The sequence below is a fragment of the Choloepus didactylus genome, chromosome 13 (assembly GCF_015220235.1).
Source record: "Choloepus didactylus isolate mChoDid1 chromosome 13, mChoDid1.pri, whole genome shotgun sequence".
Lineage (NCBI taxonomy): Eukaryota > Metazoa > Chordata > Mammalia > Pilosa > Megalonychidae > Choloepus > Choloepus didactylus.
In genome coordinates, this window is record NC_051319.1 from 28,438,677 (window position 1) to 28,461,139 (window position 22,463).

Genomic DNA, 22,463 nt, shown 5'->3' on the forward strand with positions numbered 1-22,463 from the left:
TGTCCTAGAAATACATTAATTACCCAAATTGATTCAAGAATAAATAAAAAACATCAACAAACCTATAATAATTGAATCAGTAATTGATTGAATCAATATTCAAAACCTTCCATCAAAGAAAAGTCCAGGGCTAGATGGCTTCACTGGCGATTTCTAGCAAACATTTTAAGAGGAGTCTATACCAGTCCTTTTTCAAAGGAAGAACCTTGAGCACATTGTGTTCAGTGAATAAGCATGGCACATAAGGACAAAAATTGTATGATATCAGTTATAAGAGATGACAGGAAATGGCAAATTTGCAGAGGTAGAAAACAGATTAAAAGTTACCAGGGTTGGATGGGGAATGGGGAGGTAGAAAGGGGGAGTGTTTATTTGTAAAAATAAAAAAATAAAAGTAAGTAAAAGGTAGCTCAATACAAGTTGTACTTTCTAAAGTGATCAAGAAGACTTATATGCTCCATTTAAAAATAGGAAGTCTGTTTACAGTTACAAAAATCCCAGTTTTTCTAATTATAAATTGAGGCATTCAATGTAGATATTTTACAAACATAAGAGAAAGTATACTAGCATAAAATTCATTCATAATTCTACTACTCAAGAATGTATATCATTTCAGACTTTTTTCCTATGTCAGTGTGTATACATTTATGTTTCAAATGAAGTTTATGTTGAAAAAAAATAAAGATCCTGAAAGAGAAGATGTGCTTTAATAACTATTTGCAGGCGACTCTACCTGCAGGAGAGTATGTGAAGAGCCAAGTGGGATTGGACTTGGACCAGCCAAAGAGAAGAGAAATAAGAAATTTAGGGTGTAGGTGGAATTGAGAAGAAGCTGCTTCTCTGAGCTTGCCTTCCTTGCAGGGAATTCCTAGGTGCTAAAGATGTCATCATTAAGGAGTGAGAGAATGAGGTAGGCAGTACATGGGATGTTAACTAGGGAAATGATACTGAGCGCATATCCAAGTAGTTTCAATTAGGCAAGACAAAGAATTTGGTCTCACCTGTTTTTCTCTTTTTAATGTAATGTTCAAGTCATAGAATTGTTTTCTTCATCACCCTGAGAAACAGCTGATTTTCAAGGCTTTTTGTTCTCATTGTCTTGCCAGCTGTTAAAAGGTAAGATATGGCAAGAGCAATAAACATTCTAGTTTCAGTAAGAGGAAATTTAAAAAGAGGGGGAAAGGAAGATTATTTCTTATGAGAAGGAAACAATATGCATTTTTAAAAATATCAGTGGGCTTCTATTACTCATTTTAATGTCCGAAATTTTATGGCTAGAAGGGAACTTATTACTCATCTAGTTCAAATCCTTCCTTTTATGTCTGATAAATCGAGACCTAGAGATGTAAATAAGATTGTACAACCATTTTCTTCTGTAGTGGGCTTTGACAGATTATCTGGAGGTATAAACAAGCAGCACAACTATTGCTAGACTTTTGATCCAAGAACCATCCTCTTCATTTTTATCAAAAGAAGGGTTTCAGTTATACTGAATTTCTTCTGGCAGTATAGTGGTTAAGAGTTTGGACTCTGATGTCAGTAAGACGTGGGTTCAATTGTTAGCTCTGCCACTAATTAGCTGGGTACACTGGACAAGTTGCTTAACCTTCCTGAGCCTCCCAGCTGAAATGCATTTAATAATAGGGCTATAGGCAGATTGAGTGGGATAATAATGGGAGTTTCTCAGCACAGTTCTTGGCAATGAGTTGGCTTTTCATAAGAGATGACTGGAATTAATATTGTTCAGAATGGATGGGAATAGAGCTTGAGGGAATTCAGTAACTTCATCGTTGCTTATGAAAGTCACTACAAACTCATCCACAGAGTTGCAGCACTAATTAATGGTGGTGTCTCCTAAACTTAAGACCCTCAATCTAAATGGTTTCCTATTCTGTCTTATCTCTAATGATCATCTCTATGGTTATTCAATACTTTCATTTTCAAGATACAAAGAATTTAAGTAGTTTGACCTGGTCAATTACTTGGCCAAGATTAAAATCCCAGACTGTTGAATTGCAGTTCATTCCCCCTTCTCCTGCTGCTTCCTTTATGGTTTTGTATTAGCAAAGTGTACAAAGCTAGTAATTAACTTAGGAAGCATGCTCTTAATCCAGAAAATCTAAACTAACAGATTGTTTTAATATTTGTGCCAAATATATTTTTCAATTAAATAAGTAAGATATTGTTTATTATTACTTTGGTTTTTTTGCTTTTGTGCAGCTCTGGGCACAGGAAGAATCATTTTATACTAGTTAGGTAAAAAGATCAACCTGAAGAGCTTCTGGCCTAACTAGGGAAAGAACTTGCTGGCAGCTACACATAAAATGAGTTCTTGTAAGGTCTCCAGTACTATTTAGGAATCTAGAGAGGTTCAGGCATGATCTGTGAGTCTTTGTTTTCCAATAAACTTGAGGCATATTGTTTGAACAGAGTATTTTTTTATACAACTGGAAAATTCCTTTTGTTTCCAGTCTAATTATGTGTTGGCATCCATCTGTACACTGTTCATTTTTAGAAGGTTCTTTACTTAGATTATAACATTCTTTTGACTGTAAGTGGTTGTAAGTAATGTTCCCATCATCATCACAATGAGAAGAAATTTTTTTACTGGAAAATAAAGATAAGACTCTGTTGGAAATGCATTATGCTGTAATTCTTAGTTAAAAGGAACTATTGTGAATTCAAGTTCACCTGGCCATTAGGGAGTCATAGCTTTCGAATATGCTTGCCCATATTTTCCTAGTGTTTTAGTTTATTGTATTTGCTAAATTTAGTTTCTCAAAAGTAGGGAAAATACATTTATCTCTGTATTTCAATGTTGATTGACAGTTAATCAGCAAGGAATGATATGTACCATAGGAAAGCTAACCACAGTTCTTCAGACAACAAAAGATTAAAGTCCGTTAACTGTGTGACTGAGATATAACTTACTCTTGGATAGTACTAAAGGGTTTGTTGTATTGTTTCATGACATAATGATCATTAAAGTGATCTCAGAACAAATGATATATAAATCTCTTACTGACAGATAAAGATGATGCATTATATCAAATTAGACAAAGAAACACGCAATTAAAAAATACATCAGCTTAGCTTCTTTGGGTTATGCCAGAAATACTAACAATACTGCTAAGATTTTTAGATTATTGTGTAAGAAGGAATCAGTAAAAACAAGTGATTAACAGTATATTATGAAATTGAATTTGGGCTTTAGAAAAAAAAATTTGAGATTACTGAGAAAGAATCAAGGTAACACATGAACAGACTATAACAGAAGACTGAATTTAGCCTTATTTGATTTTGAATTTTGGGGAATTTAGAAAAAAATATAAACCTACAGAATTGACTATTAGAAAAATGTAGTTATATTTATTTTAAATCCTTTAAACATAAAAGAACTAACAATAAAACCTTACAAAGTTGAAGCTCCCTTTTTTCCATATCCCCAGGGTCATTCTCTAACTCCACACCCTCCCCCCTGCTCAACCTGCTACTTGACTGGAGATAACTGCTGTCAGGATGGTTTTAAAAAATCTTTATGGAAATATTTATCCATTAACAATGCATAGTATTTTTAACTTAATATGTATGGCATCATACTGTACATATCGTTATGAAACTTTTTCACTCATCATCATGTTTTTGAGATCCGTCTATTGAAAAATATCAAACTAGTTCATTCCATTTAACTACTAAATAATATTTCACTGTACAAATATAGTATATTGTATCTTTTTGCTTATTGAAGTATACATAGGTTGTCTACTAACAGATTTTATAGTAAGAAGTTCATAGAGAGAATGTAAATGTATTTCTTAGGGAGTGATTGAAAAAATAAATATGGTAACTTAATGTAAGAATTTAATTCTATAATTGTATAGAAAGTATTTCTAGATGAATACTTATTTCTGTAATTATATATATGAATAATATCATTTGTTAATATCATAATTAACTAAAAATGGAAATATGTTAGTTATAGCCTCTCCTTTTTCTTTATTTTTTATCAATGTCAGAGTCCTCAAGTTGAAATGCATTTTTTTGTGGAACTTTATGAAGTCACTTCAGGAGCAGCAATAAACAACAGTGCCAGATTTGCCAAGATTAAAATCTTACAGAGTGATGAACCTCGAAGCCTCATATATTTTTCTGTGGGTTCTCGGTTAGCAGTGGCTCATAAGGCAGCCACTTTAATCAGTTTGCAGGTGGCTAGAGATTCTGGGACAGCACGAATGATATCTGTAAACTTCAGTACCCGGGTAAGCATGGAATATATATTAATACACATTAAAATTTTCTTACCTAACTAAAGCAAGTGTAATGAAACAAAGAATAATTGATACATTGTGTTCTGAGGATATCATGGCAATTAACATTATATTAATTTATATTAATCTTTATCCTTTAAGCAGTTCAATTTTTCATCTATCAAGAACACTTAGATCATGTTTCAAAATGCTAGTTTTTCATTTTTTTCTTTGACAAAGTTGATTATGCACAGCAAAGTGTCTGACATAAATCTTTTCTAGAAAATATCTAGAGAGTTAAAATTTTTCAGATGTAGCTGTATAAGAACAGAAATAAAAGTTAAGGGTCTTGTTAGGTTTTATATCTGAACTAGTCAGAAATTTATTTCTTCAGTACTTCAAACACTAACTGATCTGTATGTTCCTTCAAAGCCATGAGTGGATGAGGTCTCACTGCCTCTTTTCTTCATAATCCATCTTATCAGGTGACATCATCTGAAAGAGAAGGAACTGATGGGTTTCCAGAGACCCAATAAAGCAGGTCTACGTAACACTAAGTGATCTAATTCTGGACTTGGTCCAAGTAACATCCATACATGTTTCCAGTGGCATTTTTCAAACTTTGTTTTAATGGCAAAACCCTAACATATTAAGGAAAAAAAAATTGGGTCTGCTGTGCTTGAAGCAGAATTGTGGGAATTGGAGCTTACCCACCTTAGCTCTCTCTCTTTTACCTTGAATCATGTAACTCCAGGGAACTTAAAATTTCAAGATTCTGAATCTGGTACCCTTTAGGCCTCAAGGTTATAAAGTTGCAAAGTCCTGTTTATCACTTGGTTGTATCATTACTGGGCAACTCTAATAAGTATAACATTCTGTGCGTAAAATATAACATATATATGGCCAATATGTTGTAGCAACCACATGAGCCAGGGATGGGAGACTGGGTCTAGAGCTGTGGATAGTAATCTGTCTTGGTAACTTGCCAAGCAGAAAAACTTGCCTTTTTTGACAGAGTCCACAGCTCAGCAAACACATGAAAAAAAGGCTCTCTATTATATAAAACCCTAAAAATAAACTCCATTTTAAATAGCCTTGGAGTGGTGTTCCAGTTTGCTAATGCTGCCGTTATGCAAAATACCAGGAATGGATTGGCTTTTATAAGGGGGTTTATTTGGTTACAAGGTCACAGTCTTAAGGCCATTAAGTGTCCAAAGTAAGGCATTAACAATAGGGTACCTTCAATGAAGGATGGCCAATGGTGTCTGAAAACCTCTGTTAGCTGGGAAGGCACATGGCTGGCATCTGCTTGCTCCCAGGTTGCGTTTCAAAATGGTGTTCTCCAAAATGTTAGTGTCAGCTTCCAACAGCCATCTTCAAAATGTGTCTCTCAGCTGCAGCAAGCTCCTTCTGTCTGAGCTCTTATGTAGGGCTCTAGTAAATTAATCAATGCCCATGCTGCATGGGTGGGGCCACGCCTCCATGGAAATTATCTAATCAGAATTATCACTCACAGTTGAGTGTCACATCTCCATGGAAACAACCTAATCCAAAGGTTCCGACTTAATCAACACTAATATGTCTGCCCCCACAAGACTACATTAAAAGATCATGGCTTTTTCTGGGGGACACAATATGTCCAAACTGATACAAGTGAGTGGTATGAATGCAAAGAGAAGTATTTTGATTCATAGTGGGGAGATTTTCATTTTTTTGTTCTTGGTACTTAAGATAAGAAGAGAAGTGATAAAAAAATGTGGTTTGTTATTCCTCTTCTCCCATTAAATATATATCATCATATGTTTAATACTTTGTAGTGTGAAAGAAAGGGAACTGGAGATCAAGAACAGATGATGAAGAGCTTTGAGGCCCAATTTAAATTGGTTCCTACACTCAGATGATAAGGGAATAGAACATGTTAAAATAAGGCCTTTTATTGCTCATAAAGGGCTCCAGTAAAGGATTAAGACCCACCTTCAATTGGGTAGGTCACATTCCAATTGAAATAACCTAACCAAAGTTCCCACCCACAATAGGTCTGCACCCACAAGAATGGATTAAAAGAACATGGCATTTTCTGAAATACATAACAGTTCTGCCCATGCAGAAGACTTTCTCTAGGGAATATAGTTCTAAATATAGATATAGCTATGGAAGAAAAGATTGCTATATTGTTGGATATGTGCATACCCAACTGTGCTAGATACTGGAAAACTTTTTTCTGAAGTGGTTGTACCAATCTGAACTCCTTTAATCAGTGGATGATAACATCTGTTATTTTATATCTTAGCAACACTTTTTATTGTTTAATAGCCAGTGAACATCTTTTTATATGTTTCTGGTGATTTCATATGGGAAGATTTTTAACTACTGATTCAATTACTTTCATGGTTATGGGACTATTCAGGATTTCTATTCATGAATCAGTTTTGGTTCATTGTATTTTTCTAGGATTTTTTCATTTGATTTAACCTTTAAGATTAACGGCCATCAATTCTTCTGATCATTTGTTTAATCTCTGTAACATCTGAAATTATGTTCCATTTTCATTCCTAATATTGTTTAATCTGTTTTCTCTCACACTTCCACTTCTCTCCCTCATTAATTTTGTTAAATATTTCTGTATTTTGTAAGTCTTTTTAAAGAGCAGCTCTTCTTTTTTCTCAGTTTAATGTTTATCTCATTAATTTTGAGCTTTTCTTTTTTAATGTGAAGATTGAAGTCTATAAATTTTCCTCTCAGCTTCAGCTGCATTGCCTAAGTTTTAATACATTATAATTACATTCTAAATATTTTATAAGATCCATTGTGATTTTTCTCTGACTCAATTTGTAGAAATATATTTTTGTATTTCTTAAATATATTGAGGATTTAGTTACTCTTTTTTATTAATTTCTATTTTAATTGAATTGTGGTAGGATAATTGTTTCCCATTTTTTTGAGGTTTTCTTTTATAACTTAGTGGATGATCAGTTTTTGTAAATGTTCCATGTGACCCCCTCCCTCTCCAAAGAATGTATATTTCATGACTGTTGGTTAGAATGTTCTATATATTCTATGTGATCATTTCTTTTCATGTGGGGTATAGGTGTGCTGAGATGGTGATGGAATCAGCTCTCAGGGCATTTACCCAGTGCATCATGCAAATAATATCATTTCTATTAATTTCATGTCATTAAAAAGATTGAGAAACACTGTATTATATTAAGCTCATTAACTGAGATGTTAATTTCTCTATAGCCTTAGAGATTCAGGAGGTGGGTGGATCAGCTTGATATATTAAATACTCAAAAGGAGGTCACTATGATAGTGACTATCAATTTAGTCTCTAAATTCTATTAAATTTTGGCTTTTTGTATTTTGTTATTAGGATACATATTTAAAAATTGTTATATGTTCCAGCAAAACTGAATTTTTCTCATTAGGTAATGATCTTTTTATCTCATGAAAAGTCTTTTAATTGAAAGTCTACTTTGATATTGCTATAGGGATATTAGTGTTCTTTAGCTAGTATTTCCCTCATTTATCTTTTTTCACCATTTAACTTTCAACTTTTCTATATCTTCATGTATTTACATGATACATGATACAATATATAGATGCAGATAAAATATATAGCTGGATTATGTTTTTGTATTCAATCTGGCAATATTTGTTTTTTAATTGCTATATTTGTTCCTTTTCTGTTGTTTGAGATTTTGCTATATTTGGATTTACTTCTCATATCTTTTTATGATTTCTGAGTTTGTTGCTTGTTTCTTGTTTTTCTTTCTGTTTTTCTTGCATTCTTTTGAATTATAAGTATGGGATTTGTGTGTGAGGGTGTTTTCTTCCTTTCTTGCTTTTGTTTGTATTGAGGGCAAGGGTTTTTGTTTCCTGGTTTCACACTGTTTCTCCAGCACCTAGAAAAATGCCTGGCACATAATTGGCACTCTCTAGCTGTTTAATGAATAAATGAATTGATTGGGTAGTTTTTCATTTTCTCATCTATGTTCCTCTTTATGAATTTACATGCTGTAACTACTTTTATTGATTAACCTAGTTATTTTGACTTGTATTCTAAAGTTATAAGCTATGTCAATCAATTTATTCACCTTCCTGAATAACTTATGGACCTTAAAAATGCTTTAACTGTGATCACTCCCTTCCTTTCCAGACTTTCATCCTCTTGTATTTTTTGTCTTGTCTTTGTTTTCTAATCTCTACAAATTAGACATTGCTTTATACAGTCAGTGTTTGCTTAGATTTATACACATGTGTATCAATATTTTTACTCACCATTTTTCTTGCATCTTGTATTTCCATCTATTAGGTATATTCCTTTTGTATGAAGTATATACTTTAGAATTTCCTTTAGTGAGGATCAATTGGTTTTATGTTTTTGAAATTCTTTTTTATTCTGCCTTTGCTCCTTTAAGGTTGATTGACTAGATGTATAGTTTTAGGTTGACAGTTATTTTTTCTCGTTATATTGAAGACATTATTTCACCAGCATTCATTGCCGGTGGTGAGTAGTAAAATATTAAACTAATCACTGTTTATGTGTAGATCATCGGTTTTTCCTCTTTTGCTCCTCTCAAGTTCTTCTTTTATCTTTAATATTCTATACTTTCTAGGCCCATTTCTCTTTTAATTTATTCTGTGAGGGATTTGGGGGGCATCCTGGGTCTGAGGATTACTATCTTAAATAATTCTTGAAAATACTCAGCCACTGTCTCTTCAAATGTTGCCTCTTCCCCACCATATCTCATTTCCTTCTAGAATGTTGGTTAGATATATGTTAGAACTTCTCAATTTATCCTGCATGTCTCTTGATTTCTTTTACTTAATTTTTTTTAGTCTCTGTACTACATTCTCAATAATTTGTTCAGCCCTGTTTTTCCAAGACACTTATTTCCCCTCAGTCGTGTCTAATTCAATCTCTCATACATCTATTTAATTTTTAAATTGAGTTATTTTAATATTTTAATTTTTGGGAATGTTGTTTTCAAATAGACTTGTTTATCCATTTTTCATTACTCATGTTTTCCAGCTTCTTTGTTACTTTAAAGATATTAAACGTGGTTATGTTATATATGCACACTGTTCACAGGCTTGATTCTCCTTTTTTTTTTTTTTTCCTCTGTCTCTCTCTCTTTCACCCATGATGCCTTGTTATCTTGTCAATTTTTATTGTAGGAACTGCTTATTTTCTTTGGGGACTTTATCTGTGGAAAGTTTTTGAGGCTGAATTAAGTGGTACTTTTCCAGAGCTTTTGCTTTTGCATGTCACCTGTTGGCAGCACCAGCTGACATGGGACTACTTTAAATTAAATTCTCTGCTTAGAACTCTTCTGACTGTGTCAGGTGATGTGAGTTTGGACTGCAAACCTCTACGAAGGCCAGTCTACCTTTACAAATTCTCAAGGGAGATTATTTTTTCTCTCTTACTCTGAACTAAGTTTGAAGCAGGTATGTTTTCTTATTGTTCTCTTCTCTGTGGTAGACCAAATAGCATTCTTTCCTTTTCTCAGAGTGTAGCTTTTGACTCAGGGCTCTCTAATTTAACTTCCTACCTTGGAAAAGATCTAGGTTTTATTTCCTGCACAGCATGTCTTTTGTCATTAAAGCAGAAGATCCAGATCACTAGGGTTCAGCAGAAATGCTTAGGGTGAAAACTTTGATGCTCACTTATTACTGAAGTCACTATTCTTATTTCCTGTTTTGACCTCTGTGGGTTCCTTCCTTTCTTTGCAATTGAGCAATGCATTTTAAATTTGTTTTTGATATTTTATCCAGCATGTTAGTCATTTCAATTAGAGAGTTATTCAGGCTATCCAGTCTGCCCTAGGGCTGGTATTATAATACCATTCTGTTAAAATCCTCTCAGTAAGTCTTTTTGTTCCACCACTGCACTGAAAAAGCTCTTAAAAGCCCTCACCTTCATTGATGTTTCAGATTTTGACCCAAGTAATTATTTCCTCCTCCCTGAACATACTCTTCTCTGGGATTCTGGAACACTACATTCTTCTGCTTCCTCTTACCTCATTGACAGCTCCTTCCTGTCACCTATCTTGTCCCTTTTTGACCAATAAATGTTGGGGTTCATCAAGACTCACTCCTCAGGTTAGGTCATCCAGACTTGTTTCTTTAATTATCATCTAAAAACTGATGACTACCACATTTTCATTTCTTACCTCATCACCACCACCACCACCCCTTCTCATCCAGGCTTATATATCTGATTGCTCCTACTTGGAATCTTTATTTGAATGTCTAAAAGACACCTTGGAAATTAACATGTATAATAAATAACTATTGATTTCTCCCCTTAACAGTATTTCTCCTAGTTTTCCATTTTTCATCAGTCACTCAGGCAAACTGAGCCTTCTCTTCCTCCTCACCCAACATCAAGTTCATCAGAAAGTCCTACAGATTCTACATCATTCAGAATATATTCTCTATCTGAAATGAGTGGACTCTTCCCACTCATATGACTGTATTCCAAGCTACCATTATTTTTTGCATGTGATAATGCAAAAACTATCTATTCTCTCTGCCTCCACTGCTCATCGCCTGCTACAACCTAACTATACACAATAGTCAGAGTACTCATGAAAACATAAAATAAAAGTGTCTCTTGCCTGCTCAAATCCTCCAGTATTTTTTCTGCCACAGTTAGAATAATGGACTGCATGATTTGACCTCTTTCCACCTCTCTAACCTTAACTTCTACCGCTCTCCTCCCAGTCCAGTCACACAGGCCTTCTGGTTCTTCCTCTAACATTCCAGGATGGTTCCCAGCTCACAGCCTTTGAAGTTGCTATTTCCTCTGTCTAGAATATTTGCCCCCAGATCCATACATGGCCTGTTCCCTTACTTCCCTGAGGCCTCTGCTCAAATATCACATTAAGACCTTCTATCACCAGCCTTATCTAAAATAGTTACCTTACCATCGCCTTGCATCCACTTACCCAGCATTTTTCTTCATAGAGCTTATGTTCATTTAATATTACCTGAAACCTTTATACTGTCTAAATCTTCCATTAGACTAGTATGTTCCATAAGTGTAGGTATTCTGCTATTCACGCCAGTATGTCACCTGGTTGAAACTAGGATTTCAGTATTTGTTGGCTCAATAGTAAATAAATGCACATTCCTTTGGGTCTTCCTTGTCTATGTTTTCCAAATTGGCATTTTTAATAACCATAATTTGAAGAAATTCAGGGATATATATTTCCAGGACTTTATTCTTTAGAATATTTCTGTATCTAGATACAAATAATAAGAGGCCAATTTCTTCTGCTCCCTCTTCCTTCCTCTCTGCCTCCTCTCTACTCCCTCCCAATGCTAAAAAATCCTCAGTGAGAATGAAAATGTAAATATTTCCTCAATACTTGTATTTTGTGGTATGTGTTGTTTAAGGCACAATTTTTATTGTATTCACAATTATAGAAATTCTGTAAGAAGGCATAATGACATTACTCTTCTAATTTCTTTAGCATAAAATAATTTCTTGGTGTATTCTCCGACCTTGGATTGTCGTTTCTTTGTAAAGACAGTTGTCTTTCCTAACCTCATAACTTTATTATGTTTGTGTATCTTAGGAAGGAGATGAGAAAATTAGAATACTCGTATTTTAATAGTGCTATTATCCATCAATTTTTTAAGGGAAATGGGATTTGATCAAGAGATAACAGTTTTTTTTTAGGACAAGATGAGAAATGTTATTCTCACATTTAAATGGTATTCTTTAATTTCTAGGAGTTGAGGAGTGGTGAAACAATTGGCCGTACTCTCATATCTCCAGCTATTTCTGGGAAGGATTTTGCAAGAACTGAAGGCACACTGGTCTTTGAACCTGGCCAGAGAAACTCCATGTTGGATATCATCCTAACCCCAGAGTCAGGGTCTTCAAATCCATTTCCTAAACGATTCCAGATTGTGCTTTTTGACCCAAAAGGTGGTGCCAGAATTGATCAAGTATACGGCACTGCCAACATCACCCTTGTCTCTGACTCAGGTTCACAGGCCTTGTGGGGGCTTGCGGATCAGCTGCACCAGCCCCTGGACGATGCCATTCTCAGCAGAGTGCTTTACAGCATTAACCTGAAAGTGGCCACGGAGAACACAGAAGAACAGCTCAGCGCTGTGCTGCACTTAATAGATAAGGTAAGTAGTCCTTCTGCATGTAAGCAGCTAATTTTGGAAAATTTCATTAGTTAAAAAAAAAAAATACACCACTGTCATACTACCAGTTATAATGGAAGTATGAAAGTATGATAGCATTAAATTTCTGAACCTAAGGATGGGTTTCATACTATCCAACTCTGTACGCTTGTGTGGATGTGACTGATGCCTTTTTGGGAACCTGCCTTTAATTCAGAGAACCGTGAGTAACCTAGTCCTGCTGTGCTCACTACACAGTGTCTGAAAAGAAACCCTAGATGTCAGAGGCTACAGACTTCCTTTGATTCTCCAGAAACTGGCTGATTAACTTCGAGGTTTGCACCTCAGTTTTTGAATCTATAGAAAGAGGACTTGTCTACCTATTCCTTCCAGCTTAAATGCCATGCAACAGAAGCTCTTGCTCTCTTTTTGTTCACTGCTCCTCCTGGACAGTGGAAACTTTCACGGAAAAGGAGAACTTTCACAAAAAGAGAGACTGAGTGATTTCAGGCCTTCAAATTGGTATTGACTAGGACCAACCAGGTTCTATTTCTCATCTATTTATTTATTTACACGTCTGCAAATGATGGCATTAAATGAAGATGTAAAATCCTAAGAATGGTAAATGAAAGAAGATGTCTAAAAATAATAATCACTAAAGGAAAAGACACTTGTGGGGGTTTATGTTGGGCTTTCTTATCAATATATTTCTAACCAGCATATTTACATACAAGTATAAAAAGCTCTGAGTACCAGTGGCAGATCAAAGGTTGCCAGGAACTGGTGGTGAAGGGAGGGACTGACTACAAAGGGACTTGAGGAAACTTTTGGGGGGTAATGAGAATATTCCATATCTTCATTGTGGTAGTACATGATTCAATACATTTGCCAAAATTCATAGGACTGTAAACCTTCAAAGGGTGAATTTTATTATGTGGAAATTAATCTCAGTAAACCACTAATTTTTGAAAAAATAGGGAACTAAGGATGCTCTCTGAGGGCTATATTTTAAACACATAATGGATCAGAGCAGAGACAGGCAAAGTCACTGGAAAATAGAAGGATCCTGGATCGCTAGGCATTGGTTCATTCATTCATCCATTCAACAAATTACTTCTTGGCACCTTTTGTGTGGCAGACATTGTTCTAAGCCTCAGGAATACGGCAATAAACAAGACAGACAGTCCTTGATCTCATGGAACTTAAGATCTAGTCAGGGGAAAGGTAATAAACAAGGAAACAAATTAAAAAAAAAAAAAACAACTCATTGTGGAGAAGAACATTTAATGTGGTGGGGATACGTTCAGGATATCTTAAATCAAAAATGGTTGTATAGGAAGCAAATTATTGTAAAACAAACACTGAATAAATAAATATACATATATCTATGACTAAAAGGATATTTACCATAAAACAATTAGTGTTTATCTCTGGGTGGTGGGATTATGGGTTATTTTATTGTTTTTCTCTGTATTTCCAAATTTTCAACAACAAGCAAGAATACTTTTATAATCAGAAAAAAATACTAATAGATCTGCATGAGTCTATAACTACATAGATGTCTAGAAGAATATATACTAAGCATTACTGGTAGGTAACTCTCAGAAGTTGGATATGGGGTGACTTTTACTTTTTTCACTGTACTTTTTCTGTATTATTTAAATAGTTTATAATGAGTTTCTATCTATTTTTCAAAATTAATAAAGCTACTTAAAAATAACAAAAATACAAAAAGTTCTGAGTACATATAAGTATATAAATTTACAAATACTAGATTCTCTGTATAGTGACCTTTAAATATTTAAACTGTTTACTGGGATTTCAGATTTTCATGCTTATTTTACTTCCTATGACATCTCTTAAAATATAGTGCCTGAGGGAAGAGAAGAAAATTATAAAGTATGTAGCCAAGAAGAGACGGCTTTGCAAATAGCTTGTAAAGCTTGTAAAGAGAAGTGACTGCTGTTTTCTGCATAAAAAGTTCTAAAGATAAGAACTCACCCCAGAAAATATTGTTCCTTAAATTTTCTAAGGATAAAATGGTGTTGTAAAGTGCCAATTAGATATGGACATAGATTGTATGGTAACTACATTCTATGTAGAAAAGAGAAAGTCATTTAGTAAGATTTAGAGAAGATATATGGACATTCTGCTACTTTTTTTTCCCTCAGTAAGTATTTAAGGGACCTACATATTTTTGGTTGAGAATCATTACTTATTTTAGTAGAGTTGTCAACTGCTACATTGTGACTTTTTATTGGTTCCATTATCAATAATGAAACTGAATTATGACAGAAGCTCCTGTGGGAAAATGTAGTTAATTTTTTTGAGTATTAGCAAACAGTGCATTTTTAAAATATATTAAAATTATATATATGAAATAAATAACCAGGAGATTATTAGGGGAATAAAATATTTTTAAATGTTATAAAAATATTATAAAATCAAATACCATTTGAATTCTTAAAATTATTAACATTATATTCCAACTGAAGCCTTCTTTGTTCTTGTTTTCAAATCAGGTTATTGTCTCTGAAAGTTCTTGAAAAGTTTTCTGGTGTATTGTCTTCTCAAATACCATCTTTATATGTACATTGTCTTAATTTTCCAGAGCTGCTATCACAAATAGTGCAAACTGATTTGGCTTAAACAACAAGCATTTATTGTATCATAGTTTTGAGGTCAGAAGAAGTCCAAAATCAAGGTGTTGCAAGATGATGCTTTCTCCCTAAAGACTAGTGTTCTGGTGCTGGTTTGAAACAAACTTCAGGTTCTCTGACTTCCATCTCTCTCTCCTTGTGTCTTTTCTGGTTTCTCCTGATTTCTGGCCTCTCCCTGTGGTTTTCTCCAACTTCTGGCTTCCAGTTTCTTCTCTTTATAAGGTCTACAGTAATATGAATTAAGACCCACCCTCATTCAGTTGGGCCACACCTTAACTAAAAATAACATCTTCAAGAGGTCCTATTTGCAATGAGTTCACAACCACAGGGATGCAGGCTAAGATTAAGAGCATGCTATGTTGGGTCAGCTAATTCATACTATGTTGAGGTACATACATCAGTACTGAAATCTAGTGATTTGGGTAATTGACTTTTGTTATTTTATAATTATATTTTGTTTTAGATATGTTTATAATGATGAGAACAAAAGAATAATGAAACAGGCCCTGAAAATATAGGTAGTTGCATCCAGATAAGGTTGCCAGACTTAGCAATACATAAAAACATATACAGATATCCAGCTAAGTGAATTTCTAATACACAATGAGGAAGTTTTTCAGTGTAAGTACATCTTAAATACTGCAAGTAAAGAATATTTTTATTTGTATGCATTATTTGGGACACACATATTAAAAAATTATTCATTGTTTATCTGCAATTCAGATTCAATTGGATGATCTCTACTTTTTTTTGGCAACCATACACATAAGCCATATGTAATTAGTATACTCAGTAAGATATCTTCAGATTCGAGAGTACAGAATAGACCTTCCAAGTACTGAATAGAACTTCATTCTGTGAGGTCTTGTATTGTAAGTAAAATTGTTTCATATTTATGTTTTATTTTCCATCAAAGATTCTAAGCTCTTTGAAATACAATCTGCTTTATACGAAATTTTTCTTAATGGTAAAGTCTCACTAAATCTTAGATATTATTACACACACAGAAAGTGATGGCTTATTTATGTTCAGAATACAAATATTGTGTTAAAAGGAGCAACAGTTTTAAATAACTAATTGTAAAGGTGTTTTGGGAAATAGCCAGCTGTGAGTTTGGGCAACATTTTACTATGACATAATATTTTTATCCCTTGATTTGCCCAGGCGTGGTGCAATGAAAATTATTTTAAAAACTGTCAGTTACCTTAATAATAATGTTAGTCTTTTAAGACCCTGCTGGATTTGATATGCTAACTTTTAATTTTGTCAGGTTTGGTTTCAAAATTATTTAAGCTTGGTAGAACACCAGTCAGAAAGAGTTGCCTCTAATTCTATGCTCTGGAATACATGAAAGGGCTTGAGTATTATTTATTCTGTGAAAGTCTGAAAGTTCTTCTACCTGCACTTTTATAAGCTTGTTGGATTTTATGATTTTGGCTTGCTTGTTTGTTATCTTTTCTCTGAGTTCTGGGAGATTTTCTTGAACTTGTTTCCCATTTAACACGGTTTGTGTCTGTGTTCAGTGGGACGTGACAAATTCGTTGCAATTTTTACTAAGTTTTTTATTCTGTACCTTTTATCATATTTTTCTCTGTGTATTGTTTTTCCACTGTCTTATAGAGGGCTACTCTTATAAATTTAAATCTTGAGTTCACTGTAGGGTTTGCACAGTTCTAGATTACAGAGTTACAAAAAATATGGGGAACATGGGCTACTTCCTTAAAGAGCTCATCTAGTAGGAGAAACAGACAAATCATTTCAAGGTTGTCATAAGTTCATTAATAAAAGTACATTCACGTTACAAAGAGTGATCATGTGTGTTGGTGGGTGAGGCACAGTGAGTGATGATGAATTTGGATATTGTAGAATTAATAGGGACTGTAATATAACAATGTGATCAAATATCAATAGATTCAGTGGCTTAGCCAACAATAAAGATTTGGTCCACATCATTCTGGCAAGGAAAGAATAAATCACAAAGGCTATTTTTTCCTTCTACTCCCCTTGCCTCCCAGATAATCCATTTTCTTTAACATGGGAGGAGTCATCCTTATTGATAAGGACAAAAGTGCCAGGAACTCTTGACTATACTTGGTTGGGAGGGATTTTCTCATTTGATGCTTTAGAAATTTAGTGATGTGATGGCTTCTGTTCACTGAAAAAGAGAGTCAAGAATAATTTTGTCTGTTATTGACAAATATTCTTGAGGTGTTCATTTCCTAAGTTGTCAGCTAAAAGAACAAGAATTCTTGAGGTGGATGTAAAAGTGAGATTGATTTTGAATTATGATATTAATTATTAAAATTAAATGATCCATGAAACCATCTTAGGCTTTATCTAATGTTTATATAGAAAATATTTCTGTGATTATGCCTTTCTTTTGTAAATGATTATTTATGCCTTTCTAGTACAAATGGTTGTATTTAAAAGATAATTTTGATTCTTTTAAATCTTCATAGATTCATTTTTAGTTTTTAAACTTTAATAACTGTTAATAAAGAATACATGTTATATAGACAATGCATATATTCTAAGTTTATTTTAGAGGAGGTATATGTTCATACTTGGATTATTTTTCCAGATAACTGTTGAAGGAAAAAATCAAGCATTCAGTATTGAAAACCGAAGTCATTTCTATGAAATTCTCTGTGCTCTGATTAACCCAAAGCGCAAAGACACTAGGGGATTCAGTCACTTTTCTGAAGTGATTGAGAATTTTGCTTTTTCTCTGCTAACTGGAGTTACTTGTGGCTCTCCTGGTGAAAAGTAAGTATCACCAGGTATATTTACAAAGCAATATGTAATGCAAATTGACATTTAGATGATATAACTAAGAATTATACAAATCAATGCATTGTACCTATTGGACAATATGAAGTTAATTGTTTGAAGCAAACAGCAGCTACATCAAGAAAAATAAGTTTATACTGTCAACAATATATTCCTCATTTTGCTGTGTCTTTTAAAAATTAAAAAAAAATCTTTATTGGTTATTCTTAGTTATATTATGAGTAGAAAATATATTCTGAATAGAAGAAAAAGGAAGGTGATTACAACTTTAGGAGTGTTTTGATGTGCATAAGGTAAATTGGATAAATGTAGTACAAAGACTTAAAAATATTTTATTTCTATTTTATTGAATATAAAAATGTCTGATAATATAATATGGTTGTAAATTGAAATTTCCCCCTAGTTTTCTTAGAATAATACATGCTATTTTAAAAGCAGTGGTGATTATTTAATGGGAGGTGTCTGGTTAAGAATTTTTGTATGAATCTCTATATGTTTATTATTTATTCCTTTAATGAATGCTGTCATCAGTGTGCATTAAAGTTCCACAGAAATTGAGACATTTTTAATAATAAATTTTTAAAATCCTGTATAATAATTGAAATCATTCTTTATTTAGGGGACCCTTTATCAACTCTTAACAGGTTAATTAAGAATCAGTTGGATTTGTAATACTTGTAGCATTTGTTCTTACTTAGGTCATAAAACATGTAAAGTTTAAAGAGATAGTCAATCCAGATATAAAACGGTTATAAGAGAGAACAAGGAATCAGAAAAAGAATAATAAGATAACCAATATTAACTGTACCACTACTATAGTTCTGATGTATTAAATCAAACTATATGAAATTGCCTTTTTTTGTAAGTCAAACAACGTGTAATATTGGCAATTTCATAAAGTTTAACCTAATCCTTCTCCAAAGTTGTACATATATTATTTTATTCGTACAATGACTTTTTCAGGTAGTCTTTCATGGTTTGGGTTAGGGCTTTATTATTCCTGTGCAAACTGAGACAGGAACCTTACACTACCTGCCAAAGTGTACACGATTAGTCCATGGTAAGATTTGAATTCAATCCCAGGCCTGCTTGACTCCATAGCCTCTACTGCTCACCGTGCCATGTGGTCAGAAGAGATTGTCATCACTTTCACTGTACCAAAATCTCATCCCCCAGTCCCATGGCTCCAAAGTGTCTCACACTTTCATTCCAGGAACCCCAGTCCCGTGGCTCCAGAGTGTCTCACACTTTCATTCCAGGTAGGTGCTAGAATATGACTTAAGGTTAAGGTGCAGAATCACCATCCCCTTACATTGTATTCTTTTAAACCTGATGAATGCATCCTGGAGACTGAAGTTTCCTCAAGGAGGAGCATCAGCAAAGAATCAGGAAAACCGTGCATGCCCTTTCAGGAGGCCCCTTCTCCAGTCCTTCCTTCTGCTCCTAAATGTGAACCTGAGGCCAATGATTATCAGTTCTGTTCCCCATTCTTTTATGACTGTCTCTAAGGTCTCCAGAAGCTTGTGAAATGGATCAGTTCTTTACTTGAAGTAAGTTTACACTGAAGCCACAGTGCAAACAAATACAGTTTATATATATCATCAAGAAACACCCTTTATTGTTTTTCCCTCTTGAACTCGGTTGTGGATCAAGGAAATCAAATAGTTTATAACTTTGAATTCCCCATAATCCCATTCCTCCCCATTTGTTTCTTCACAATTATCAGGATATCAAAGTTGTCTTAGGGACCATCTGTCCTTCTCTTAATATTGGTTTCCATGTCTGTGCTTTCGAGGCCTGGTGAGGGCTCAACAGAGTATAAGATGCGCTAGAAGAGTGGCCTTATCTGACTTGTTGCCCAGTATATTTTCAAGGTCTAGAACAGTGTCTGGTGCATGGTAGATTCTCAGTGGTTATGGTGTAAATATTGACTAGAATGAAGGAACAAATCGATATCTTCTCTGCCACGAGCTTCCTTTTCATAACCTTCTCTTTCCTTTAACCAAGAAGAGGAAACAGCATATGAGATGGCAAACAGGCAAGAAGCAGCATGAGGAGATCATGAGTTTCTTAAAGATTGAACACAGAATGTGGAGTAGAGTGATGGAGAAGCAAGAAACGGAGCTGGGGCAAAAGCTTAAAGTGTTTCTACTCTGCAGATGGGACTTCAATACCCCTAAGGCTTTAGCCTGCAGGGCTATAAGAAAAGGCTTGTAAACTAGGTAGGGAATGTGTGTTTGTGTGTGTATGAAAGAATTAGACAGGATCTTAGAGAAATCCTGTTGGAGATAGTGTTTAAGGTTAGAAAATAGAGCAAAGCAAGAGATAGGAAGACTACATAGGGGATAATTGTTCAGGTAAGAGACAATGAGGGCTGAAACTAAGGCAGGAACAGTGGAGGGCTGGGATGGTGTTACCTTGAAAATAATTAAATGGTAAAGTTAATATCTTAGTGACAAATGTAACAAACTGAGAGAGAGATCAAGACTAGTTTCTTACCCAGAAAACTCTGAATATGTTGATCATTTTGATATACATTATTTACGTGTTGACTTAGGCACTCTCTGCTAAGAGTGAAGAATTTGAAAGTTGAGCAGGGAAATTGAAGAGAATGATGGAGTTTTGATCAACCACTTGGAAGCTTTGTAAAAACAATGTCGAGTGGCATTAAGTGCCTGGCAAAGATTGGTCACTGTGGACTTACAGTGATGTCAGTCTACATGTTAATGTGTTGCTGTTTTCTTCTTCTCTTCACCCTCAGTGTAAGGAGGATTGTGGGCTCACTCAACGTGAGTGCAGTTGAAGGTCTTGGATATAAGAGATTAAGGTGTTGGGGAGAACCTGAGTATCAGCAAGTAAGAGGGGCCAGGAGGTGGCACACTCGTGTCAAGGTTGGGTAGAGTGGAGTCAAGGTAGTGGAGTCCGTGATGGCACTGACTGGGTTAAACCTCTGTAGATTCTTGGGGGAGTAAAGAAGTGTGTAGCCATGTCACTGAAGTTCACTGGTCTCAACCACATGGGGCCCAGTTGGGATCTGCCGTGGTGGCTTATAGGCTGAGAGTGGCCAATGAAGGTGTGGGAGGCTGGGTGGGGAAATTAAGAGCTGAGCTTTTGACAAGAAGATTGGAGGTGCCCGTGGCCCATACAGATTGAGGTGTCTTAATGGGAGGCTTGGATATGGGAACTAGAGCCCTGGATGAATGGCTGGATTAAAGACAGATGTTTGAAGTCACCAATCCAAATATGATAGTTAAAGTTATGGACAAGACGTTTTTAGAGACGGGATATAGCTAGAGGAAGAGGTTAACCTTTCCACTTAAAACTCGCTGCTCTATTTCCCAGGGGAGGGGTCTTGACAAGGTGAAATTGAGATCCATGGTCTTTGTCTTTACAGCATGGCCCATATAACTTTAACCTTTAATGTTTGTTACCTAACACTCTCTAAAGTTTTTCAGTCAGGTTTCACAGCTGATTCATCTTTGTATCTCTTCACTGTTCTCAAACACGATGAGTTCACAGACAAGTTCTCTGTGGGACTGGTTAAAAATACAGATTCCCAGACCCACCCTATTCCCACTCCCCAGGCAAGAATTCTGATGTAGTAAGTCTGGGTATGATCTCAAAATCTGAATTTTTAAACAAGCTTCCAAGTGATTTTAACACACAGTGAGGTTTGAAGCAACTTTTCTAAGCACAGGGTCTTATGCCTGGGAGATCTTTAAAGCAATTGTTAAATGAAAAAAAGATCACCATTCTGGGCTGTTTCTCTTATCAGTGACATGTTTAGATTAGCAGTGCTCTGGTGGGTTAGAAAGGGATGGCACCTTTCCTTAGCCTATTCCAACCAGTGCTGATACGACCAAACTAGGAAAGCACATTTTATAGTCAAAAATTGTATCTGGTATCCTTGGAACAGCTTTCAAAAATTCATGTTTTAGGCTACAAGGAGGATCAGGCAAGAAGATGCAGAAAGTTCTTGAGGTTCGCTGCAGGATTTATTCCGTCGAGGCTAGAATTGTTCCCCTGGACATCTCTGTGTCTCCTTTGGAATCAGGCTGCTGCAAGGTTAATATGTAAAAATCATGACAATTAACCATAAAAGAACTGAAAGCACATTCCATCTAATGCTTCTTGGTTAACAGAATTAATGTCATATGTAGAAAGCAGAACCCCAGTGTAAGATATTTTAACAAATATGAGTGGATACATGAATGCATATGTGTGACATTTTAGCAAAGTTTTTGCTTTTCTGTTTTAGAAGCAAAACGATCCTTGACAGTTGTCCGTATCTGTCAATACTGGCTCTCCACTGGTATCCTCAGCAAATCAATGGGCACAAATTTGAAGGAAAGGAAAGCGATTATATTCGAATACCTGAGAGGTTACTGGATGTCCCCGATGCAGAAACAATGGCTGGGGAAAGTGCCTGTAAATTTGTCCAGTTTACAGAGTATAGCAGCCAGCATTGGTTTATAACTGAAAACAATCTTCTTGCTCTGAAAAATAAGGTAATCTATCATTTAAAGAATTACGTCATTGGAATCTAACTTTTCCTCAGCAGACATACGCCTCAGGATGATCCAATTGTGTTAAGTGCTACCTGTGGTGAACTAATTGT

General features: G+C 34.8%; 1 protein-coding gene across 1 annotated transcript in view; it reads left to right on the forward strand.

Moving 5' to 3' along the window:
• Positions 1-22,463, forward strand: part of ADGRV1 (adhesion G protein-coupled receptor V1) — a 635,274-nt gene that overhangs the window by 231,368 nt on the left and 381,443 nt on the right. The window contains exons 77-80 of the mRNA XM_037801795.1: positions 4,017-4,259; positions 11,991-12,398; positions 17,637-17,821; positions 22,104-22,353. Of these exons, the coding sequence (XP_037657723.1) occupies positions 4,017-4,259; positions 11,991-12,398; positions 17,637-17,821; positions 22,104-22,353 (1,086 nt within the window). The remainder of the gene's footprint in view (positions 1-4,016; positions 4,260-11,990; positions 12,399-17,636; positions 17,822-22,103; positions 22,354-22,463) is intronic.